The sequence below is a fragment of the Lichenostomus cassidix genome, chromosome 3 (genome assembly GCF_008360975.1).
Source record: "Lichenostomus cassidix isolate B80296 chromosome 3, HeHo_3.0, whole genome shotgun sequence".
In the NCBI taxonomy this organism is placed as follows: Eukaryota; Metazoa; Chordata; class Aves; order Passeriformes; family Meliphagidae; genus Lichenostomus; species Lichenostomus cassidix.
In genome coordinates, this window is record NC_139483.1 from 106,924,562 (window position 1) to 106,950,496 (window position 25,935).

The 25,935-nt window shown below is 45.9% G+C and overlaps 3 protein-coding genes across 9 annotated transcripts; 1 reads left to right on the forward strand and 2 right to left on the reverse strand.

Annotated features, from left to right (window-relative positions):
* Positions 1-321: 321 nt before the first annotated feature.
* On the reverse strand, positions 322-10,408 carry ANKRD66 (ankyrin repeat domain 66). Of its 5 annotated transcripts, none has more exons than XM_085057031.1 (4): positions 9,977-10,408; positions 6,691-6,933; positions 5,142-5,370; positions 322-747 (listed from the first exon to the last, which is right to left on the reverse strand). In XM_085057031.1, exons 2-4 carry the CDS (start codon positions 6,827-6,829, stop codon positions 567-569), a joined length of 549 nt encoding a protein of 182 aa, XP_084913157.1. In that variant the 5' UTR covers positions 6,830-6,933; positions 9,977-10,408; the 3' UTR covers positions 322-566. The 5 variants fall into 5 exon arrangements, with proteins under 5 accessions (XP_084913157.1, XP_084913159.1, XP_084913156.1 ...); XM_085057033.1 differs by lacking the exon at positions 9,977-10,408 and adding an exon at positions 9,265-9,353; XM_085057030.1 differs by lacking the exon at positions 9,977-10,408 and adding an exon at positions 9,121-9,255.
* Positions 9,281-25,770, forward strand: PLA2G7 (phospholipase A2 group VII). Of its 3 annotated transcripts, none has more exons than XM_085057023.1 (11): positions 9,281-9,626; positions 16,159-16,286; positions 18,261-18,411; positions 19,000-19,093; positions 19,724-19,792; positions 20,268-20,415; positions 21,858-21,971; positions 22,246-22,337; positions 22,754-22,927; positions 23,926-24,074; positions 24,414-25,770. In XM_085057023.1, the coding sequence occupies exons 1-11, from the start codon at positions 9,281-9,283 to the stop codon at positions 24,515-24,517; spliced, it is 1,569 nt and encodes a 522-aa protein (XP_084913149.1). In that variant the 3' UTR covers positions 24,518-25,770. The 3 variants fall into 3 exon arrangements, with proteins under 3 accessions (XP_084913149.1, XP_084913151.1, XP_084913150.1); XM_085057025.1 differs by lacking the exon at positions 9,281-9,626 and adding an exon at positions 15,531-15,669; XM_085057024.1 differs by lacking the exon at positions 9,281-9,626 and adding an exon at positions 15,603-15,921.
* On the reverse strand, positions 14,801-15,358 carry IMP3 (IMP U3 small nucleolar ribonucleoprotein 3). Its single transcript, XM_085057028.1, has one exon. The coding sequence runs from the start codon at positions 15,356-15,358 to the stop codon at positions 14,801-14,803; it is 558 nt and encodes a 185-aa protein (XP_084913154.1).
* Positions 25,771-25,935: the final 165 nt, after the last annotated feature.

Consider the following 25,935-nt stretch of genomic DNA (forward strand, 5'->3'; position numbering starts at 1 on the left):
TTTCCCTTTTGCTAGGCCAGGAATGGAAGATTCAGGCTGTTGGATCCAGGTGTCCAGTGAAAGCTCAACATTAACATCTCAACTTCATCCAGAAGAAGCAACGAAACCCCACTTCCAAGGAAAGAGAGAGGCATCACCAGAGGCTGCAGGCCCATGTTGAGCCTCCTGGTTGACTCAGTGTCAGAAGCAAAGGCCACAGACATCAGCAGAGCGAGCAGAATCATAGTCCAAGATGCTTTTGTGAATCAGGTAGGATCAAGACCATTTCCCTCCCTGACAATATGGGTAACTGCTGCCATCTCAGTAACTTTAAATATTACAGTGATTTAGAGTATATTTCACCATATTCTGCAGTTGTTTTTATTTTTCATTTGAGATCTGGTACATAGAAACACACAGAGAGGCTGAAGCACTTCTAGCTGTTAAAGACATTGTTTACAACATATCTCTTGAAGCCATCTACTTCTCCCATCTACCCATATATCACCCTGCAGATCTGCCTGAGGTCTGCCAGTGCCTTTGCCCTGCATTGCAAGTGCTCAGAGGCACCAAACAGGCAGGGCACACTACTGCTTCCCCTTTTTTTTCCCACTTTTCTTTTGAATGGAGGCTGTGCACTTCTCCCAAAAACATGGTGGATTTCTACGAAGCTCTTCTTTCTTGAGTTCCCAGTCTTCATCTGTCTCATCTAAAGGGATTCTTCTCACTGCAGCTTTCCTGCGGTAGTTCCTGCTCTCCACCTCTGCTCTGGGAGAGAAACCACAAGTGAGCACAGCACAGACACAGCTCCATTCACAGGGGCCAATTACAGGGTCAGGGGTTGTATCTCAGTCTGGTCAAAACCCTGCTGCCACCAACACTTGAGAAAACACCTCAGTGTGTCCGGCATGGTGCAGCCCCAGCCTGCCCTCACAGGGACCTCCCTGGGCCCAACCACAGCCTGGACCCAGACATGGACATTCCAAGTGTAAATCTTGTCCAAGAGAATGCAAACCCTTTTGTCCTGTTGCAGAGCTCTGATTTTGTAGGCACTCAGGATTCAGGGAACTCTGTCAGAAACACCATCCAATATCAGGAAAAGTCCTTTTTTTCTGTAATACAGCAGCTCTGTCCCATCAGTGCAATGCTGTCCCAGCTCAGAGCATGGAGCAAGGCCTCATCAGCCTCACAGTCAAGAATTTATTCCTAATGTCTCATCTAACCCTACCTATCTGGCTCCATGGTGATGGGCCTCATCACATGGCTTTCTATGCCATAGAATCACAGAATGGTTTGGGTTGGAAGGGACCTTAAAGATTCTCTTTTTCCAACCCCTCTGCCATGGGCAAGGACACCTTCCACTAGACCAGGCTGCTCCAAGCCCCATCCAGCCTGGCCTTGGACACTCCCAGGAATGGGGCAGCCACAACTTTTCTGGGCAACCTGTGCCAGGGCCTCATCAGCCTCACAGTCAAGAATTTGTTCCTAATATCTCATCTAACCCTACCTATCTATGCTATTCCCCCTTTTCCATGCCCTCATCCAAAGTCCCTCTCCAGCTCTCTAGCAGGCTCTCTTCAGGAAGTGAAAGGTGCTCTAAGGTCTCCACAGAGCCTGTTTTTGAGAGTGGTGGTTGCTGGCCCATGGCTGCTGGTGTTTAAAGGCATCTGCAAAATGCCCTTAGTAAGATGTTTTAACTTCTGGTTAGCCCAGAAGTGGTCAGGCCATAGGACTAGATGATCGTGGCAGGTCCCTTCCAACTGAACTACTCTATTGTCTGCTATTAAGTATCTTCTACCAAGAGTGAGAAGCCTCACTCTGTAGATTTTTAAATATAAACATATATGTATATATATTTATTTAAACATGAATGTATTTATATGCTCTGGTCTTAGATAGCAGGACCCTTTGCTACAGTTTCAACAGCTGGCACTTTGCAGAAAGGCTGGCAGCAGACACGGGCTGAGGGTCTCTGTGCCATCCCTGGCAGCTCTCATTGCATCCAGAGTAAAGCCTTTCTCATGCAAACCAAATCTGATGCAAAATACGCATTTGCTATTCAGAAGCAGCTGTTTTGAAAGCTGTTTCCTAACTTTTGCATGTTCATGCAAACCTCAGAGAGAGGTACCGATACTTGGTAGCAGAATATTCCTAATATTTGCATGTTAATAATATTTCCATATCGATACATGTAATATTTCCATGTGGATGCAGTCCTCAGCACGGTTCAGTGGCACAACCCACATAGTTCATGCAGCTGGCAACACCTGGGGACAGACAAATAGTGTGCAAGGGTCATGGTGGTGCTAGAGGGGCTGATTTCAGATTCAGGAAGGATTTGCATGCTCACAGCCCTGTGTAGATAGGCACATCAGCCCTGCATTTGGTATAGACCCTCAGATTGTTATTTTTAAAATTGCCTTTTCTCTCTTTTTGCATGACAGGCAAATAACCAAAACTGACAGGGATGCTGTGTAACAAAATGTTCCTCATATTTATATCCCACAGACACCGTGAGTGGAGGGCAGACCTGCTCTGTGCTTTGCAGCATTATGTGCAGGCAGATAATAAATTCTGTCTGCAGCACACAGAGTGCTGCCCAGCTCCTTTTGCCATTGACTGACCATGGACATCACCTTTGGGACCTTCTGCACATTTGAAGGAGCAGAAGATAATTGAAGTGACACAACAAATGACAGCCATCCCTCCTAGTTAACTCCAAGTTTGCTGATGTGAGGAGGTGAAGCCAGTGCGTGAGGGTGAAGGTATCCACTGTGGTGAGAAATTATAGTGGTTGAGCTTAAAAAGTGTTCCTGAGTCTCTGTGATGAACTCTTGGCTGTCAACAGGCTGTGTTATGGCTGTGAGGTGATCATACAGGCTTTGTGTGTCTCATAAATAGTCCTAGACATGGGCATTCAAAGCTCCTTCCTAGTCTGTAGATCTCCCAGTCATGCTGAGCCATGCTGCTGTGGGGCAAGTCAGGCCAGCACTTGATTCTGAAAGGCAAGTTTTCCACCTTAAATCAGTCCTTCCCCTCAGAAAGCCCTTCATCAGCTACCTGAGTCACTCTAGGCTGTTGCTAAGATGTCTCAGACCAGGATGTCAATCATCCTGTCAATCAACCTGTCAATCAACCCATCAATCATTCTCCCAGACATCTCCGCCTGCCACAGGCATTGCCCATCAGCATCATCCAGGCAATTCCACTATCCCTGCTGTTAGCTCACTGCCATGGTGCTGGAGCACATCCAAGGGCACAGCAAATGCTACAGACTTGGCAGGAATTACTGGTGAGATTAGTGCAAAAAGGACAGCATTAAATAGGCAAGTAATTGCTATAAATGATTCATCGAGGGCAAGAAGCCTGCAGACTTTCACTCTCTAGGTTAGACAACATTTACCTGTTCTGGTATAGAAACTAAGCATGCCAAGAGCTGAGAATAGTATAAAGAGAAACTCCACTGGATGGTAGTGCTCCATTCTCAAAGGTCTGGCAAACCTCAGCTTTACTACCTAGCCACTATCTAGGTTAGGTAAAAAAATATAATTTTCAAAGCTTAGGTATCAGCTGCTGGTTGCTTAAATGCCTTTAAACTAAAGGTCTGAGGGTAAGAAGAGCTAATACTTCTGTGTGGAAGGAAAGTGATGAGTAGCAAGGGTTAGCAGTATGTCAGCTCCAAATACAGTGTGACTTTAGCTGTAAGGTGGTCTGGATGCCCCATTCTGGCAGTGTTCAGATCCATCAGGTTGGGTGGGGCTTTGAGCAACCTGGTCTTGTGGAAGGAGTCCCTGTCCATGGCAGGGGGTTGAAATGAGATGAGCTTTAATGTCCCTCCCAACCATTCTATGATTCTGTGACTCTGTGTTGGGTGGGCAGGCAAAATGCAAAGGTTATCAGCAACTTCCATATTAGCCAGAGCTTGGAAACCAGAACTTGTGGCTTCCCTTCAAAGGGGAATTTTGCACTGTTTGGGTGTCTTTTCCTAAGGAAGGACACTGGTGCTGTGTGAAGATAAAAGGTGGGCATAGGGCATTTCAGCAGGAAGCAACAAGCTGTAAAAGTACAGCAAAACGACAGCGGTACCTACAGAAAGGTTTGTGTGGATTGATGAAAAGTGGCATTTGTAAGGCACTGGCTTCCTCAGACATTTGCCCAGTCACCATGCCTTATTTTGAAGTTGGCAGCCTGTGTGCAGCACTGGCAAAGCAGTCTTGACAATGTGACAGTGGTAAAAGAGATGCCAGTGAAGGATGATGGTGGGACTGTAAATTCACAGAAAAGCCTAGGGAGAAAACACTTTTGGGAGCTTTCAGCATCCCAGGGTCTGGCATTTGCAGGTTTCTAAGGCAGTGTATTTAAATTCCAAGTAGCTGGGACTATGGCTTGCACTGAACAAGCTGGTTGGCCTCTGGTGATCTGTCCCACAGCTTTAGAGAGATGCAGGATGGGACACAGCTCAAAACTCTGAAGTAAAGCATCCTGATCCAGGGAAACACCTTTGCAAGGATGACACTACCTGTGAGCCAAACCAATGGCAGATAAACAGGAATTGGGAACCCTTAAAAAGCACATTTCTTATGGCCTGTGGTGCCACACTGTTAACTGTAAGCAATTAAGACAACAAGGATTTTACCAAAATTTGGAAGTAATATATGGCCATCCTATTAACTGAAGTGGTCTAATTTTCAGTAATTATGTAAAAAATAGTGTGGTTTTTTTCCTTTACTACAAGAAAGGCCAAATGATATACATGTATATGTACACAAACATAGAACTGCTGAGGGCTGTTCCTGTACAACTCAAGACATGTATTTGCTATTCACCACTCAAAGGGGTTAATACTTGTCAGTTGTTGCTTTCATTTCTGTTGCTTAATAACTGCTCTGCAACATCCTTACAAAAACAATGATGTCATGAAGTGGTAACGATTTTGAAAACAGACCAAGGCAAACCGCAGGAGGCAGGGGAATAAAAGAATGTCTTCTCACGGCTTCCCCGTGACAGACCCGTGTTTGCTTATCTACTTCAGCTTGTGTGTCAGGGCTTTAGCAGGCTTTGGGTGGGAAGATAAGTAACACACTGTGTTTGTTCTGGTCCTCTACGGAGCACTAAGGTTAATTTTCATTGCTGCTGCAGCGGGACCTGCCTTCACCACTCACTTTTCCAGGAACTTGGAGCACTCCCGGTGTCCGTAGATCTCCGCGAGCCTCCTGGGAGTGTCTCCGAAGAGGTCGGCGGCGTCCATGGCAGCGTGCAGGGAGTGGAGGGCGCGGAGCACCCGCAGTTTGCCCGTCTCGGCAGCGAAGTGAGCCGCGGTCCAGCCCACATCGCTCCGCAGGCAGTGCCGGGCACCGTGGTCCACCAGGAGCCTGACCAGGTCCAACCGCCCTTGGAATGCGCGGCAAAACCCGGAGAGGAGATGGTTTAGAATTTATACCTCCAGGATGCAGAAGCTGGTCACATACAGCTGGTCATAATTCCCTCAGTCACGGATTTTACCCACCTGACCATTTGTTTTATCAGGTAAGTGATACTGAATAGGAAATGCTGGTTATTTTCTTCCAAACCAGACTGTTTCCAGAAGAAAATGACAACAAAAACAACAACCAAATCAAGAAGCTTTCTAATTTCTGAATAGCACATCAATTAGTCATTGACCAATTGGCTATTTTATTGCTTCATTTTGGTTTTTAGTTTAATGCAAAATAAAATTTAAACAGTCAGAACACGAAAACCTGTGAACAGCTTTACTAAAACAAAGGTTTGTTTGATAGGAGGTAGAGAAATTACTTGTTTTCATTCACCTTCATATTTTTCAAACCTGTGGAATTGCTTAAAGGAACAAAAAAAAGCTGTTTCTACCCCACTTCACACTGTCTTGACCAACCTGGATCATTCCCAATCACATCGAGGCCATGTCAGCCTCTCACCATCATTTTGTTAAGCAGCTCAGCTCTCTTTGCTGATGTCTAAATGCATAACAATCCATCAGGGCAAAAGAAAAACATAGTCTTAAGTGTAAAACAGGAAATCACACACGTGATTTCTAAGCAAAGACAGATGCCATGACATAAGATCCTAACAAATACTGTAGCACAGAGAAATAGAGCTCCAGTTTCCCATTTTACATTGTGTTCAATTATACATCATATATTGTTGCATCATCTCTTTTTTGGGCTGCAAAGGGATATTTGACTCTACTGAAGGTGAAGGACAAAATGGAGCAGCAAACAGCTCTGGTCCTGCATTTCATTCAAGCAGGTGGAATAAAGGGAGAGCAATGTAAAACACAGTTATTATTTTGTTCTATTTAGTTTGATAAATACCTGGTATAAATACCGGGTATAAATACTGTGGATTTTACTTTCTGCTCATTCCCACAGGTGTACAAGAGAAATAAACTCATGGAGTCACCTCTTAGAAAAGTAATGGAGGGGAAAAGCAGCCATTCCCTATGTACACATCAAAAAAATTTCAAATTGTCATATGATGGAAGAAAAAAAGCTAAAAATCACTTCAATGGCAGCCCCATAAATTATTCTGTACACTAAATTTCCTTTTAAATGGGTATTTTTACCTTTTTCTGCTCCATAGAGACAAAATTACCAGAGAGAAGCTGTGATTAGTGCGAGCATTGATACAATTTTAATCAGTATCACCTTTTATGATGCCCATTCACAGGAGTAACAGAGCTGGGGGTTCCCTCACCTTTGGCAGCAGCCCAGTGCAGAGGGGTCCTGTCATGCCAGTCAACATCCTTCTGGTTTGGGTCGCAGCGTCCTGCCTTCAAAATCTTTTTCACCTGGTCATAATCCCCCAAAGCCACAGCTTCATGGAGCTCTGTCATGCTGCACTCTTCAGACAGGCAGTTGGTAGCAGAGCAATGGCTGTTGGGTAGGTGCTCACTGGTGTATCAGCTCCTCTCAGCAGCTTTAACAGGTCAAGCAGCACCTGGATTAAAAATAAGACAGGCACATGAGAAACCAGGATTCACCCAAAAATAAGGAAAAAGGAATAACAGGGTGGAAAAAAATATTATAATTTATCTTCAAACCAGTGATCACAGACTGATAGTGACTTTTGGTCTGTAGACACAGATATCTGCAGCAAAGTGCAGCCCTTTGTATAAAGGACTTGTAGCTAAAGCCACACTGAACATTTGCCATGGGTTTGTTGTGCTCACAAACCATGGGAACTGGCTCCTCCCTTGCCAGTGCTGCAGCTCCCTTACTGGTAGCATTTCATTGCAATGACAGAAACGTCCGTGCAAGTATCCTCTGATGTTCTTTGGTAAAAATGATAAAAAGGGACAATAATATTCAAGCTTATTAAAAAAAAAAAAAAAAAGATAAATGTTAGGGCAAGTAGGAATGGTCTTAAAAAAGAAGAGGAGTGATTTAGATTAAATATTAAGAAGAAATTCTTGACTGTGAGGGTGGTGAGGCCCTGGAACAGGTTGCCCAGAGAAACTGGGGTTGCTCCATCCCTAGAAGTGTCCAAGGCAAGGCTGGATGGGGCTAAGAGCAATCTGGTCTAGTGGAAGGTGTCTCTGCCCATGGCAGGGGCTGGAATGAGCTTTAAAGTCCCTTCCAATCCAGGCCATTCTGCGAGTCTAGAAAATAACTGAGCTATGGCACATTGCTTAAAATTCTCTTCCACAGCCCCACACAACAGACCCACACCAAGCAAAACTTCAGCTCCTGCAAGGCCGTGATTTCAATAATTATACCTGTGCCAGAGGGTATTTCACAGCTGCTTTGCTGGCAGGAAATTTTAGCAAGGAACACTAGGCTACCCCATTATCCTCAGAATGGAAACTGAAATGTTTTCTTCAGTTTGGTCTAATCAAAGATTTTATATTCCCATTCCCATTCAAGCTGATCTTGAGCAAATTATTTCAGTCACCCTCATAAACCAGAAATGCTTCAGGATGTGCTCCAGCTTCTGCACTGCATTTACTTCATGGCGTGATTTTCACAGCTTTGAAAAGAGTGTGACATTCGTGTTTAGCATGTTGGAAAGGACCAACACTGGAACTTGCACAGGCTGATTGTGGGGAAGGTTTGCAAGCCTAGGAGCTACAGCCTGGGAGCCAGACATGGATGGAGTCATTTCCTTGCTCCCAACTCCCATAAACATCCAACCACATCCCAAATCAAGGCTGGAAGGACACAGCATCATCTCCACCCTTCTCTCCTGTAAGAAAAAGATGAAATACAAAGGTCAGAGGGATTCACAGCCTGTTTCACACCTGGGTGGTTGTACTGTGTAGATAAGATCCAAAACAAAGACCCATACTGCTCTTCTACTGAGTTTGACTCCTGCACATCTTGGAAAATCTGAATCTAATAAAAAGAAAAATAAATTTTGGAGCTCCTAGTGGGCCACAGAAGTATCATTGGATTTGATGTCTCTGTTACTTTAACAACCTGTGTCCTGCTTCCTCCTCCTCATTGTCTCTCACTAACCCTGAAGAACCTGTTCCTGTAGATTGAAAGATGTTCTAACTTGATCAAGACCTTTCAACAGCATTAAACCTATCCTGAAAACATGAAATTCTAATGCATCCAGCCCATCACTGGAATGAGGGCTGGACAAAAGTACAGGAAAAAGAAAGTCTTGGCCTTTTTCATACAACTTTCTTATTCTTTTCCAGTTTCAGCTCTTGCCCACACACATACACCCAAACGGAAGGGAAGAGAAGCTGCTGATCCCATGCCAGGAGTTCACTGGCTCTCCAAGGGGACAATCCACAGGGGTAACTTCACAAGTGACTGAGCCAAGCCAAATTTTACCTCCCCTCCAGGCAGGTGGAGGTGCAGCAGGGGTGCTGCCTCCCTTTCCTAGCCTTGAAGCTCACAGGGGCATTTCACAGCCGTTGATCTCTCACAGAATTAATTTTTTATTATCGGTGTTGTTTTTCAGGTGAATTGCCCAAGTTCAGCATTACTGAGGGGGTGAATACCAGGGCTGTGCAAAGGCGGTGAGTGCAGATCTGCCCCACAAGTAGGGACCTGTGCTAAATCTGCCTTCAACCACTCCAGAAGCCGTACCCAAAAGTGGGATCCACTTCCCTACAGTGTGGTTATCCCCTTCTCATAAGGCCAGAGGAAAAGATTTATATTTTTCCAGCGCAACCTTGATCCAAAGCGCCGTGCCCCCGCCGCTCGCTGGCCACAGGCATTGCAGCTCCTCCACAGGGTGTTGCAACCCATCCGGGGGAATTTTCTCGTGGGGTTCCTGCTGCTTGACCCAGGCGCGGCCGGCAGATCCAGAATTCACCCACAGCGAGCCACACATGCCGCTGTCCCTGCCGTACCGGGGCACGGCCCAGCGCCTCGGCGGCTGCGGGCTCTGCGGGGACGCGCAGCCTTTGTCGGCCATGGCTCCATGCCAGAAACTTGTTTTCCAGGCCCAGGGAAGATTTCTCCCAGAAAGATTGTCTCAGCTGAAAACTAAGGCGAAGTTTGGTCCCTCCCCTTCGGGGAGAGCCCGGCAGTTGCTGTGCCTGCGACAGCCGCGTCCTCCTGAGGGAGCAGCGGCCGCTCGCCCGGGCCTGGGGGACTCTGGGTGGCCGGAGGGGACATCGTGCTTCTCGGGACAGCGGGACAGCAGCGGGGGACAGCCAGGACACCGCACAACAGGTACGTGAAACCCTGCCAAGGGTGAAAAAGGGTCTGGGGAGAGCGCGGGGAGGAGCAATGGTGACGTGAGGGAAATTTTAGGGAGCTGAGTAATTTCTGCGCAGCCCCTCACGCAGCGTCTGAGCTCCCACTCCCAGCCCCCAATGAAGGGTCGAGCTCCTCTGCTTGCTTGCTTGCTTGCTTGCTTCCTTCCTTCCTTCCTTCCAGCCCTTTCTCCGGCGCCAAATCCCTGTACGTCCCTGGGATTCGCTCGGGAGTAAGCTGAGAGGGGTAACGGGGGACATGTCCCTTCGCCTCTGCGTGTGTTGACAGCATTGAGGGAAATCTTCCCGTGGGGAAAAATAACCCACCTCCTGACACGGCCGTGCCCAGCGTGGGGATGGGAAGCAGCAGTCCCGGGCTGCAGCAGGGAAAACTCCAACTAGATGAAAACGGAAAATATAATTCACAGCGAAGGTGATTAAACGCTGCTTTACTGTCCAGCATTGAGACATGCAGACATGGGGCTCCCCACACATGCCCTGCTCTGAGCAGGTGTTTGGATTAGGTGACTTCCAGCTGTCTTTTGCCACCTAAATTCGGCTGAAAGGGACAAAGAGCAGGAGGTTTGAGTGCTCTGCCAGCACAGAATTCACCTCCTCCAAGCCCAGCATCCCAGTATTTGCACGGCACCCTGCACCCCAGCTGCTCTTGGAGCTAGTCGGAGAGAAGGTGGTTTTAGGACATGGCTCCCCTGGTGTGTTTTAAGCCCGAGCTCAGGTACAAGGGACAAGTTGAGGACTGCAATGTCAGCCACATGGACCCGTCGGGACAGTCTGGCTGTACTTTACCCTGTGACACAACCGTCCCAGCCTCTCCAGGAGCAGCAGGTGGTGGCTCCTCAGGGTAGGGATCGGGGGTGGTGGTGCTGCCCAGGCTTGCACTCACCAACCCCACTGACATGTTCACATCAGCCTAGAAACTGTGGTGACTTACTGCTGGGGCTGTGTGGGATCAAGCTGCGGTGACTTACTGCTTGGGCTGTGTGGGATCAAGCTGTGGTGACTTACTGCTGGGGACACATGGGATCCTCTGAGGGGCAGCTCCAGAAGGAATGGGAGATCTGTCTGTCATTAATGGCTTCCCCTTTCTCTGCGTGCTGGGAGCAAAACTTTCTCTCTTCAAAATCAGCTGATATGAGGGAGGAAGGGACAGTTGTGCTTGCAGAGAGAAAACAGTTCCCAGCAGACAGGTTTTCCACCATCCAAGTCCTGCTGCAGGTCAAAACCAGCAAGCAGTGGGTCAGAAAAGTCGCTTCACTACCTAAAATGGAGTATTTAAAAGCAGTGACAAGAGCTGGGGCTCTCGGGTAAATGCTGTCACGATGCTTAAGATAATAACCCCCCAGACCCAGTGAACATTGAAATGTTTTGGCCTCTGGGGTAGGGATCAAAGTGATCCCATGCCCTGGCGATGAGAAATGGCTCTTTGGTTCAGTCTCCAGGGTCAGATCAGTAAGGGGATGCATTTAAAACAGATTGCTCAGAGCTCAAAAAGGGGACAGTGACACTTCCATCTGCTATGGGGTATCTTTTTGGGGAGTGCTGCAGAGATGAGCATGGGGAAGTGCCCTTTGGCAAGGCTGAGAGGCCCTGGCCTAGCCCAGGATGTAGGACCATCACCCAAAAACTCGGGAATTGCCCAGCTCCGCATTTGCTTCTCTCAGTCTCCATTTCCCATCTTGAGAAGGGACATGTACCATCCTTCCCCAGCCCCTGTGCTCATGGTGATGTGCTGTCAGTGATTTACTGAGGTCAGCACTAAGCCACACCAAAATGTCGGATGGAAACAGCCTTTAAAGAATGCAGCATGCTTGCTTGCTGGGAAAAAAAATGGAGCTCAGATCAGTGAAAAACCAGAAAAACCACACATTTGCATTTCAGTGACAGCCTCAGCAATTTACACACTGCAACACAAAAGGCGTCAGTGTGAAGGACTCCTTCTTTCAGCTCTCCCCCGCATTCCTCAGGCTCAGCTTCCCTGCTTTGGCAGCCTTCAAATAAAGGAAAAGCCAAGGTCAGGAGAAAAAAAAAAAAAAAGAGAGAAAAAATAAAAGGAGACAAGAAAAAGAGAAATAAAAAGGGAAGAAAAACACCCTCAAACCTAAAACCATAGGCCCTGGTAAAACCTCCGTTCCTGCTGCCCACTATCCAAGAGAGAGCTCCTGCCTGGAAACTGCTCACTGTTTGCCGATGGCTTTTGCACTTCCCAGACCCCCCTGCAGCCCCTTCCTCCCCTGCTGGAGAAGCTGGTACTCCTGCATCCCCCAGCTGCTGGGACAGGTATTCATGGAGGTGGCAGTGACCAAGTTTTGTCAGGCATGGAGAGAGTTTGCCCAATCCACTAGCACCACCATCCTCTGTCCTGCACCAGCAACTTCCCACAAGATTCACGGAGATGTTGGGCTGCCTGAGGAACATCAAGCCCACTTCAGAAGGTGCAGGGAAGAAGCACAGTGACATCCAGGACCCCTTCCTACCACTCTCATGTGCATAAACTTTCCCGCTGCAAGTCCCCAGAGCACTGGAGGGAACAGTTTGAAGAACCTCATCCAAAAAAGGACAATGTTGGATCATATCCTCATGCCAGTTCACACAGGCCCATGGAAGCTGGGCCAATTTATACTGACATTGGATCAGCCTTGGAATTTAATAAAAGCCTCCATGTTTATCCAAGTGTTGGGAGAGGCTGTCGGAGCTGCTTCCTGTGCCCTTTCAATCCCTGGCTCTGGAACTTCTGCAGGAACCACCCTGCAGCAGCCACAGCACACCAGCTCTGGAAAACAAACTCACATCCAGGAACTAAAGGCACAACCATGATGGAACATGAGGAAGCCATTATTTCCCTGGCTGAAATCACCAGCAGGAATGTGGGTGTGCTGCTGGAACTTCCATTTTATCTGTTTATCACACTTGAAGTGGACCCAGCCCTGGTCAGGGGTGTGCAAGGACTCCAGCTGCTAAAAACAGAGGAGCAGAACACTCATCTCAGGTCTCAGCAACTGTACAGCAAACACATTAGTGAAATTCCAGACTTAAAACACACACAGACATATAAACACACAGCCTGATTCCTCAGAGAACATAAGAATTTGATTTCCAGTACCCCAGGAGGAGAGCAGGCATGATGGATGCTGTTATCCCACATATTTCTAGGGAAACCAATTCCCACTGCTTAATTTAACAGCCTACAAGGTCATTTCTGCTGCAGATGCTGAAGGTGCACAGGTGAATGATGAAAGGTTGGTTTAATACAAAAAGAATGGGCTGATGATGTAAACTGCAGAGACTGACAGGCTGGAGGTTTGGTATTTCCTTTTCCACATTTCCTTCAAGGGCTGGACACACTGGGCAGAGAAGCAGTTTAGTATCTCAGTAGTAAAATGCCCTGCACAGTCACTGTGTTGTTATTTAAATTCCCCCAAAAGAATAAAGCACAGCAAAGGCACAACTTTTACCTGCACCTGAAATTAGGCACCTTCTGAAATTCCCAAGAAATAATGGCATTTTTCTAGAGGAAAACTGGGAAGGCATTTATAAGTCAGGCTTCAGGTGTGAAACTTTTTTCAGTTTGCATTTCTTACCACAAGCAAGGTGCAAACCCTAAGAAGAAGGTTGTTAAGGTGTTGTTAAGGTGATGATTACTGAAATAAATTCAAGTACAAACAGCAGTAGTAGGCAAAGGGTTTATCCACCTGTTTAGTGTCCTTAATATCTATTATTGCTTTAATTAATAATTAATGTTCTGCTTAATACAGCTGGCTTATGAGATAGGGAGAAATATAAACATTTTGTTTGCCTTATAAAAACCTGACATAATATCTGACGACAGACTGTGGTCACGCAATACCTCCAAAACATACCTCACCTGTACACTTTTCCTGTTCAAAAAAGCCACACTAATGCATCCAGATCCAGAGTTTTGATAGCAGCTGAATTCCAGCTCTTTGGATTTGGGATGGACAGTCAAAGCTCTGCTCCTAAATCTACTGCCAAATCCTTTCATAACCCTGGGTAAGAGGAAAGAGAGCATTCCTAGCAAAAACATTTTAGAACTCAGTCACAGCCTTATAGCTTTAAAAAAAAAAAATCCCGGACTTACGTAAGTTACATAAAAACTTAAAACCCACAAATTTTGAAAGGTGGCAAACAGGGCTTACTGGAATATTTAAAAATCAGAATAAACAGAGGAACTATATCATAAAATAGTCCACACATTTCTTCACCAACTGAAAAGAGAAAACAGTTTTATTTTTGTTTTTCTGCTTTTTTTATAAAAAGGGAACAAAGTTCCTAACAGCCCCTGGCTAAGGAGCTAAATGCAAAAGTTGCACGGATCTGCAGATATGGTTAGATCAGCTTTTGCTCCAACACCTCCCCAGTTAGATCCTGTTCCATAAATGATGCCTTATTGTCACTTGGAATCCCACACAGCAAAGACATTCAACTCAAAGCATCAAACTTCCCATTACAACTTCACATGAAAATAGAATTATTTTTTTTTAAATTCCATTTTTGGCCAAAACTTTTAACAGTCCCAGAAACACAGTAGTTGGCTTCCTTTTTTACTGCTGATCTCCAACAATCCCCACATTTCCCCCTTGTTCCTTGATAACAAGGGAAAACCCTTCCAGAAGGGACTCAAATTCCTGTGCATCCAACAGCTAAAGGAAGAACCAGGACAACCTCTTAGAAAAAGAGCAGTGAAGCTGCTAAACTCAGTCTCAAAACAGCCACTTGGCTTGGCTTAAAACCCCTTCCAGCAGCTGCTATTAGGCTGCCAACACTTAAACTTGACCAAAATCCACTCCTGCAACTTTTCCAAGCACTTTTGCTTAATGGGATATAAGGACGATGGAGATGTGCTTTAAGGATGATGGAGCTGGGCTGCTGGGGATGGTGATGGAGCTGGGAATTCTGCGGGCGATGATGGAGCTGGGCACACTGGATGTATTCTCAGAGTGGTGGATATGTAAGGGAAGCCAGGAGCAGGTCAATCCGACACTGAAAGTGCAGTTTCCTTCTGGCTCCCTTTGCAGGTGTGTGAGTATCTGATGGTGGCACCGCCGTGGTTTTATTGGTGTGTGTGTGTGTCCTGGGGCAGAGCAGCAGGGCAGGCGGGCAGGCAGGGCAGCCCTACGCGGCCAGGTCGAAGTCGTCGCGCTCCTGGTTGTAGTCGAGCACCTTCTGCCGCAGGCGTGACGCGTCCACCCAAGTGATGAAATCCTCGACGGCGCGGGGCACGAGGAGCGCGGGGTCTGTCACCACCTCGGGCCCCACGCGGACGTGGCCCTGCTCCACGAAGGTGACAGCGTGGCGCAAGTTCTGCGCCATGCGCAGCTTCACCAGCAGGCAGGGCAGGCGCCGGCGGCAGAAGGCGGATGCCGAGAGGCTCTCGCAGACGGCCAGCGACTGCCGGCTGTTCACCAGCCCCAGCCCGTGCAGCTTCTCCAGCAGCGCGGCGGCGCAGCGGGAGCGGAAGGCGGCGCTGGCCGGGCCCAGGTCGCGGAGCCGCCGCGCCAGGGCGCGCACGGCCCGGGCCAGCTCCTTGTACTGCACGTAGTCCTCCCGCCGGCCCAGCCGGTACCGCCGCAGCGCCCGCACCTCCGCGAGGTTCCCGCCCGACACCTCCCAGTTCACCAGGTCCAGCCGCCGCAGCAGCTTCTGCTCGTGGTATTTCAGTTTCCGCACCATCTTCGCGGCACCACGATCCGCCGCGCCGCCGCCTGCGAGGGACCTTTCCGGGGCGGAGCGGCCGCCGGCAGCGCGGCTTTTCCGGGGAGGAGCCGCCGGGACAGTGCGCCGGGAGTCCCGCCCCGGGAGTGCTGCTGCTGCAGGCCCGCCCCGGGGAGCCCGGCCGGGCGGTGGGGTACCGGGGTAAGGATGGCCCCGCGTCTCCTTCCCCAAGGAGAAGGCGGCAGATAGAGCCCAGCCCGGGATGCGGCTGCTTCCCCCCGCGCTCTGCGCATCGCCGGGGCCAGCCCGGCGCGGAGGGGTCACCCCAGGTACGGCCACAGCGCCCCGGCACCTGCTCCGGCTCGGGCAGCCCGACCTTGTCTCTCCGGGGGCCGAACCCGGGATTCGTCATTCCTCCTGGAAAAATGGCTGCGGCGTTGTGTTTCTCCGTGACATCCCTCTCCCCCTGATGCACAGGCCGGTTTTCCTTGAGGAGCAACAGAATCCTCCCTCTGTGCGGTTCCTAGCACCGCAGACCTCCCGAGTGCCGCCGCCAGCCAAAGGTTTCATCCCACTTTTCTGTAAGTGCACGGTGCTGTCTGCTCCTTGGGATTCAGGATACAACACGGAAAATCCCCAGTAGAACAGGTCAGGTTGGCAATTTGGGATTTCTCTGATTCTCACGAACAGATTTCTTCATCGGCTCAATCATGATTTTTCTAATTCTGGATCTTCAACGTGCTGGATTTGTTTCAGCGTGGGTGATCTGGTTACAGAGGCCATGGTGGTCTCTTGATTTACTTTGTGGTTTTCCCCAGGTTTGTCGGTGAAGGCACCGATGGAAATGTGGAGCAGCAGCAGCACTGAGAAGTTTTACAGGATCCCTGAAGGAAAGGGACCACACTCGGTTGGATGTACAGACCTGATGACAGAAGATGCAGTTGAGGTAAAGCTCTTGATTCATTCTCTTTTGGACTTGTCACAATGTTAGTGAAACAACTGAAACAGCTGGCTGCAGTTTTTACAGGTGAATCAAACAGAAGGTCTATGTGCTCCGTGCTGACACTCACAGCTGAGCTTTCTAGGATGTGTACTGGGCAAGCCTTCCCCATGACCAGCTCCTCCCTCCTCCTAATATCCTTGCCTTTCTGACTCTCTTACACAAGATACTGCAGAGAAACTGTGTCCTCCTGGGACCCAGGTGGTCTGTCCCACTCACCCCACTGCTTCCTCCTGCGTTGCGTTCCTGAGGAGATTCCAGACACAGTTTTTGTGACTGTAGCTGTTCTCATCACAAAGATCCCAACAGGATTTGGCAGGGTGGGAGATGAGGGTATGCAGGGTTGGGAGATGAGTTTATGCAGTGTTTCAGCTGCAGGGTAAAAGGTGAGATGTCTTCTTGAGATTATATCTCTCAGAACAGCATGTCAATTCTGCAAGAAATTAGTGCAGTGAGAAGCCACAATAGTAAGACAGGGACAGTAACCAGACAAGTAATGAGCTTGCTTGTGATTTTCCGTTTCAAGTCCTCTTGCCTTTGAGAGAATACACCTGCATTTGCACTGTGGTTTTACTCCTCACACTAGGCAGGTATAGTGGAACTTGTGATCAGTTTGTAGTGGTTCATATGTTTTCCTTCACTGAGCTTACTCAATATCAGCATGGAGGAGTGATTAGTTTCTCTTGGCAATCAGCCTGTGTGGGTTTTTTACATAAGCATTATGAACAATTGCAGTTCTCTCAGGCAAAGATAAGGAACCTCTTCCCCTTTTTGGTAAACAGTTAGTCATTGGGGATGTTCACTGGGATTATTCTGAGATCAAGTTTATATCACTGTCAAAGTGGAGGAAAGTTCTTCTGTGTCAGATCATCTCTGTGTGAAAGGTTGATTTAAGTTTGATGAGTGAATAGAAACAAGCTTCATTGAACAAACTTTTGGTAAACCAATAAATTAGTATTCAAGAAATCAGAACCTTTATTTCAAAGCTCATGTTTATTTTGTCCTTAATCGTAACTTGCTTAACCAAAAGTACAGTTGGAGCAAGACAGTGAATTTGAATAGTGTGTTGCAAATTGCCTTGCAAACCAGAAAGTAAGAAAGCAAATTGCACACAGTTCATCTGCTGTGAAGTCTGCCTTGGGGTGTGCATTGGTACATTGCTGCTGTCTGTGAAGGAAAAAGACTGACAAGGGGGTATGGAGGGTCCCTGTGAGTGTGGAAAGCTTGGGTACTTTCCTGGGAGAGCTGGAGTGAAAACAGTAGGAGATTTGAACTGGCAGTAAGAAACAGAGGCAGATAAAACACAGGTTAACAAAGTTGTGTAGAAATATATGGACCAGGAGAGACTTCTAAACATCTTAATGAGGAGGAAGAGCGAGATATTGTGCTCCCTTGCTGTGCAGCTGGCCAAGAGCTTTGCTGACAGCCTCTGCTCAGTTTAGGCAAGAACACTACAGCCACATTTAGAGAGCCTTCTCATCTCCAGGCTGAACAGCCCCAGCTCTCTCAGCCTTATAAAACATAAAAAAATGCATCATCAAACTGTTCCCAATGAGGAAGATGGAAGAAAAGATCTAGCAAGATGCTGTATGGAGCAAATAGGGAGCGAGTGTTTGTAATAATTAACTTACTTAAATGAGGCATTTCTAATAAGCCCTAGGCTAACCTAGAGGAGCTGATGTGTATCTTCATCTGTGATGGCAACTTTAAATTCATTTTAGGGACAGGAAGATTGTGACATAGGATTGGCATCAAAGCCTGTATATGATAATAATTTTCTCATGAAATTCTTGTCATTCTCTTGAGCTGCATTCTTGCATCTGAAACCCCTTCTATAAATATTTTTATCTTCTATTTTTTCTGCCGTGTATAAATAAATACCAATATTCCTTTTTTTTTTTAAATTTTTCCTAATCCCAGGGAAGCTTCTTGCGCCTGTATTATCCAGCATGTGATGCCACAGATATCGAAGAGGCACGATGGATTCCAGACAAAGAATACTATCAGGGACTCTCTGACTTCCTTAATATGTACCGAATTGTAGGAGAAAGGCTTTTCCATTACTATGTTGGTAAGACTGCTTCTGGTTTTATTCCTTGCCTGTTGCTGCCTCAGTGCTCTATGAGCAGGGTGCTATTGCTGCAGGGCTGAAAAATAGTTTTTAGCAAAGAAGTGTGTTTTTGAGGGATGGGTTTGTGTAATGAGGCTCAGTGCTGAGTGTGCCCCAGTTCTCAGGCAGTCCCTGACTACTGTGAATAGGAGTCTCTGGGCAGTTTGCTCTAGGTAAGATGCACCTGTGTGTTGGGATTTAAATCCCACAGGGAAACATGAAAAGATGTAAAAGTCAGAGAGATCCTAAGGTCTGAATACCAGCAAAACCTGGATGTCTGACTGTTAAGGTTTAAGAGATGTGTAGACTTTGTGCCAGGCTGTGGATGGGAGGAGGAGAAGGAAAGTATCTTCTATCTAGTAGAAAGTATTTTCAGAATCAGATCCATATTTGTCTTCTAAGGATGTCTTTTAAGGATGAGACTTAGTACCTTATCTTTAGGTGATTGCTCTGAAATCAGTGGTCAGCACATTCTTGGGATCTCTCCCACAGGAACAAATGTTTTCTCTCATTTCAGTAGTACTGACATATATTTCCATTTTTATCTAGGTTCAGTGACCTGTCCTGCAAAGTCAAATGCTGCCTTTAAGCCAGGAGAAAAATACCCACTTCTCGTTTTTTCCCATGGACTTGGAGCTTTTCGGTAATTTTTCAGTGTTGACAAACTGGTTATGTTGTCTATGGAGACAGCAGTCTCTAAGGGTGGTTCTGAACAGATTTTCAGTAGGGGGTGAGATCATTCTGGAGCTAACACAGATTTGAAGAACAGGCTGCTGTGTGTTATTATGTCTCCACTGAAACAACAGCAGGGCTGGTGTATGGTTGGTCACAGAATAATAGAACAGCCTGGGTTGGAAGAGGCCTTAAAGATCATCTCTGTTGTGGACAGGGACACCTTCCACTAGTCCACGTGACTCAGAGCTCCATTTGTGTTTTCCCTTTGCATGATGGAGGTGAAGGAATTTACCAGCCCATAAGCACATTTTGAAGATTGGCTGGTTGATTTTTGGACAGCTTTTTGAAGTTGCAAAATGCTGCATGTGCTACTTACTGAAAATCAGTAGCATTTTCCATTCTGAATAGACAGTAAAACGGTACCAAGGTTTTATGAACAGGCTTTGGTGCCTGGTGTACAAAAACCTGCTCTGCTGGGTAGCAAATTCAAATGGAGGAAATACTGAATATGGACTAGTGCATACCTAGGGTGGTCAGCATTTAAAGAGCAGTGGAATTGAAAGAATGACATCTCACCAGAGTGTGTTTTTTATTGCAGGACAATCTATTCTGCTATTTGCATAGAGATGGCTTCTCAGGGCTTTATAGTGGCTGCTGTGGAGCACAGGTGAGTATGCTGCAAGTTCTGGAGTTCTGATAAAAAGAAACTCTCTGACATTGAACTGAATGTTATTTGTTCTGAAGGAGAACTTCTGGATTTTTTTAAAAAATAAAAACTAACATCTCTTTTTTAGCCCTGCCCACACTGCCCATAGCTCAATTTTCTCTAAACAAAGGGAATTTTGCTTTGGTAAGCCCTAGAATAAAAAGTCTTGGGGAAGATATAATTTGTCTTTTTTTAGATATGCTATATATCTCTGTCTTATTATTAGAATATCAAGCATGTGGAGAATATAAAGGAGATGGGAGTTTTGGTGGCGTTATTGCATTATTTAGAAAGTCTGTGTACACTGGGTTGCAATTGCAGCAGCACTGGTTAATAGCTGGATCTCTTCAGATGAGTGAAATCTAAAACTTGTGCTGACTTCATCTCAAACCAAATGGAATGCATACCCAGAAATAACCTCCCCTTGATATTACAGAGATGAATCTGCTTCAGCAACATATTATTGTAAGAGAAGGTCTGTTTCTGAGTCACAGGAAGAATCTACACCTAACATGGAGAAGGAGTGGATCTACTACAGGAAACTGAAAACTGGAGAGGAGGAGCGTTGCTTGCGCCATAAGCAGGTGCTTGGGTTGGCTCTGTGCTCTGGGAAGTGTGGCAGGAGTGCTGTGTTTAGGACTGGCAGACTCTCCCTTTGGCCAGGGGAGCAATCTTCTGCCATGGCTCAGTGATACATAAAAATGGATCAAGTCCTGTGTCCCTGAAAGTGGAAAAGCCAACAGCAGCTTTCTTCAGAGCATAAACTGCTCCCTCAACAAAGCTTTCTCTTGAAGTTGCACTCTGGAGCTGAATCATCTTTTTCTCCTCTGGTTCCAATCAACTTTCTGTTTCTGTGTCTTCATACTTTTACTGCCCAGCCCAGCCTAAAAGTGACACAGAGTTGAGCTCAAGTGTTTGTGTGGCCTTAGGCTTGCTTTAGCTTTCGTTTACTGTTCCATAGCAAGATGAATCATGGCTGCTCTGAGTGGGATGTTTGCTTTATAGTCTTTAACACACTTGAAGGTGTTTTTTAGTAATGCAAAGAGTGCAGACTTCCAGCCTATAATAAGGAGTATCCGTGCTAGATGTGATGTGACCATACTGGCAAGCTCCTCCAAGCATAGACTTGACCTTTAAAATATGGGAGTGGTTTTTTCAGCTAATGAAAACTCAGCCAGGAAGGTGCTTCTCTTTATCTCCCTGGGCCATACAGACAACAGTACAAGAGTCATTTCCTGTATGTGTACAGTGTTCTACTCATGAGTCTCAGTGTGTAATGTCTGAGCTTGGCAATAACCTCCAGAAGCCATTGTCTGCAAATTTCACAAGTAGAGAAGTCAGGAGATTGGGATTTATTTGAAATTCAGTGATGCACAGACATCTTGCTGGCTGCCTACACACTGAAACAAGATCACTACAGTTCCTTGGTTCTTCTTGAAGATTTTCTTTTACTGACATCAGTTAAAAACTGTTCTTATATGGAACAATGAAAACCTTTATTTGCAACAGCTTCACTACAATTTTCAAGGATGAGTATATATAAGAAATGATACAGGCTTCTTCACTTTCTTAATTTGGGTTTATCCAGTGTAAAGACAGTTTCAAGGCTATTTATTGTGCAGTGGGGCAACTGACAGAATTACATTTGCTCATCAAAGTGAGCCTGAGGAGCAGCAGTAAGTCAGCCTTCCTTGGAGTTGCATAACTTAAGCCTTTGCACATCCCAACAATCCCTTTTCTTAAGCAGTGACAGGACAAAGGAGCTAAAGGCCTTTGGTCCATGTTATAGGGATAAAATCCTCTGTGTGCAGAGGTTCTACACAAGAGCTTCAGCTGTTTACACCGCCAAAAATCAGTTTTGTTTGTCAGATGGCTCCATTCTGTAATTGAGAATAATTGGTACTGTATCAGACACTTAGCGGGGAGAAAAAAATCAGAGTAAGTCGTGTGTCCAGGGGACTATCAAGACTGGCAGATGTCTGATGACTCCTTCCACTGCTCTGCCCCAACCTCTCTTTCTCCCCAGGTGCAACAAAGAGCACAGGAGTGTATCAAAGCTCTCAATCTCATTCTTAAAATCAATTCAGGAGAGGAAGTAACGAATGTACTACATTCAGACTTTGACTGGAACAGCCTAAAGGTGAGTGAAAGGTGGCAGCTGCATTTTGTTAAACACCTAATAATGCTTCTGGTTTCCCCCTTCCATTCCTGAACTGGTTCCTGTAAAGTATTCTGTTGATCATACTGTAGATCTATGAACATATGCTCAGGTCATCTCAAGCTGGATAGATAGTAACAGAGCTGAAATTATGTTCTTCCTACTTCAATAGGATCTATTGCCTAAAAAATTAGTCCCTTAAAAGAAGTAAGTTTGGGAAAGAAAGTCTCTTACAGCACCTGGATTTTTTTGACAGGATTCTGTTGATACTAGCAGAATAGCTGTGATGGGACACTCTTTTGGTGGTGCTACAGTTATTGAGAGTCTCAGCAAAGAAATAAGATTCAGGTAAGTATGCAAAACAAGGCCAGAGACATTTGGCACTTGAGACTTCTGGAGCAGGGCACTTTACCTAGGATCTCCTAGCTAACTAGCTCCTGGAGAAAAGTTTCGTTTGGCGTGTCTTGCTTTCTCCAGACATGCTTCTTCCAAGTGTGGGGATGTGGTGGAACATAATAGCTGCATCTTATTATATCATGATGCTGTGGGACCCTGCAGTCCACCTACACCTGGAAATGGAGACCAACAAATGCAAGAATGGACTAATTCTTCCCCTAGAGTAGAGATAATTCTGAAACAAAATGATTCATTAACCTGTTTAGTATCAGAGAGAGTATCTCTTTCCCATGTCTCACGCAACTCAAGGCATGCTCAGAACTTCCAAGCTTTCTGCTTCTGTGCCAATATCCAGATGTTTTTGGCAGGTGTGGCATTGCCCTCGACGTATGGATGCTTCCTGTAGGTGACGACGTTTACCAAAACAGTGTCCAGCAACCGCTGCTTTTTATCAACTCTGAAAAATTCCAGTGGGCTGAGAACATCTTAAAGATTAAGAAGCTCATCTCCAACGACACAAACAAGAAAATGATCACTATCAAGTGAGTGCCCAAGATCCATCATTTCTGTGGTTGGAGCTGTGCTGTTACATGTAACTGCAGAATGACAGACAGTCCCTAGAGCACAAGTCTGAGGAGGAGAAGCTGTGAGAGCTGGGGATGTTTAGCCTGGAAAAAAGGAGGCTCAGGAGAGACCTCCATGCTCTCTACAACTCCCTGACGGGATGCTGGGGCCAGGCGTGGGTCAGTCTCTTTTCCCAGGGAACAAGAAGAAATGGCCTCAAGTCGCGCTAGTGGCTCTTCAGATTGGATATTAGGAAATACTTCTTCAGTCAAAGGGTCATTAAGGCATTGGAGCAGGCTGACCAGGGAGTCACCGTACCTAGAGGTGTTTAAAAGACATGTAGATATAGCACTGAGGGACAAGGCTTATAGGTGGAATGGCAGTGCTGGGTTAACGGTTGGATTTGATAATCTCAAAGGTCTTTTCCAGCCTAAATGATTCTATGACTTTGTCTCTCCTCACAGCCCAGATGTTCACTGCATGTTTAAATTAGCCATACATCCCCCCCTGTGGGGGCAGAGACCTCTCAAAGCAGCCAGTAACCCAAAGTTTAAGATACTCCATGGGGTGCTTTCCTGCGCTGGGAATTCCTTGTGCTGAGCCTCACGCATCACTTGCATTTGAACACTTGAAACAGCGTTCTGGGGGCAGTTCTGCAGCCAGGGGCAGTTTTGCAGCCAGGGGAGAGATGGCTCTATTCTGCACCACAGAGCAGGGAGATGACTTGATTTTGATGCTTTGCCAAGCCAACTCTTGATTTCTGTTGCAGTTACAGGGACTTCCAGTGAGCATGTACCTACCTTCCTCCGTTCTGTGGTTAGGGGAGAGTTTCCTGCTAATCTTGCATGCTCATGAGATTGACCTGTTTTATCTTCTAAAGAAGACAGCCCAAGACACGTGACTGAAGTCTGTGCATCTTTTAATCAGGCAATTTAATGCATTCTTATAAGCCTGTTGATAATGTCTCTCCTTGCAGGGGGTCAGTACATCAGAGCTTTCCTGACTTCACTTTTGTGAGCGGAGGAATCATTGCAAGATTTTTCAAATTAAAAGGAGAAATAGATCCAAATGAAGCTATTGATATCAGCAATCATGCTTCATTAGCCTTCCTACAGAAACATCTGAGTAAGTATGTTTACAGAAAAATACCAAGTTAACTAGTATTTAATTCCTGTAAAGCTTTATATTCAGTTTTAAACAAGATCAAAATAAGTATGTCAGTGGAAAAAAATTAGTCAAACTTTTTCTAGAGGTTTGTCAGTTACTTTTGTATTCTTAGTAACTCAGAGGAAGATCACTGATGTTTTGTTCTGGTATAAGAAAATCCGGAGTATAATTTTTTTCCTCCTTAAAATATTTTTCCTCTCCTACTTTGCCAAGTTGATTTCATTGTTCAGTGTAATTATATAAAAAGGTGGTTACTTAACTCATGGCCACTTGGGTTTTCTCTCCTCCATCTTATAGGTCTTAAGAAAGATTTTGATCGGTGGGATTCTCTTGTGGATGGCATAGGACCGAATGTTATTCCTGGAACCAATATTGACACATCTCCAGCTGAACCAGAATAAGGAATACAAAAAAAGTATTGAAAATGCATTGGATATCAGGACACTAATGTTGGCCAGACATTGCTCAGACATGTGGTGGCATTAAACTCCTACAAAGCTTTTGGGGTGTGGAACAAAAAGAAAAAAAAAGACATTAAGTGACATTATCATAAAAACAGAGGTTTCTGTTCAAATGAGTGGTATGTTCTGAAATACTGCAACAGGGTAACTTCTGCTTTGTAGGCAGCTTAGGGGAAATCACTTAATGTTTAACTGATCTTTCTTGTTTTGATTTGAGTCAAGCTTACAGAGAGACAGACTGAGCTCCAAGGAATTCACCTACAGGTTGGTTTACCATGCTTTATGTCAGTTTGCATCCAGCAAGCCTTTATTGCAGTGTAAGGATAAAGCAAAAAAAAAACCCCCAAACCACCACTTTTGTATTTAGATACTAAGTATTTCAGCTGTGCTCTGACAACAGTTGGGAGTTGGGGCAAGTTTTTTCTCCTTCTAGTCAAGAGATGCCTGTGCAGGGTGGTCTTCAAAACTGTGTCTTACTAAAGTAAGTCACAATAAAAGCTACAGGAAGGAGTTCAGCTGACAGCAGAGAAAATCCAGACACAGGATTCCTCACTGGAGCTTAATCCACTTAAATGTAAGATGTGTTTAGTGCCATACCTAAAAAATGATGTTTCTGTACCAAGCTTCTGAATGGGTCACTCTTGTAGCAACTGTAATTGCCCTTGGGAAAAGCTCCAGCAGCTCCTGCCTTGTCAATGTCTGTGTCACCACTGTCACACTGCAGGTGAAATTACACATGTGGCACCTGTTCAGCTCACTTTACATGGTCCTTATTAGCACTGCTTCATCTCCTGAGCTCTCTCCTGGTAGTAAACACTCTCCAGACACTCACCTTTGTCCAGGTACTCACAATGGTCTCAAGGTGATACAAGAAGCAGTTGGCTCTCACTGACAGATAAAGACAGCAATGGTAGCACCTGGACAAAGACTGGCAGCAGCCACCTGGCAGGCTTTGTTTAAGGCTCTCACTTTTGGATCAGAACTGCCTGAAGCTGCCCCATGGAAGGGTGTCTTCTAAATCATGTTCATTTCAAAATGAGATAACAAACAAAACCACTGAAGGAAACTGAAGAAATGAAGAGAAGAAATTAACAGTGTAATTAAATATTTTACGTAATGTGTGATCTTAAAATGAGATTGCAGTAACACTTAAGACCTGTCTTTCAGAATTTAATTAAATTCTTCTCAGCCTACTGCCATGTATTGTCTTTATTAAGCAAATAAACATGTGTTTGTCTTGCTGAGTCAGCACTAGCACTTGAGATCTACTTTGAGATTCACTGTCAGTCAGCTTGGGTTCCTAAGTCCTTATTTCAGCATGAAAAACCCACAGCTTCTGAAGAGGAAGCAGCTGTGCT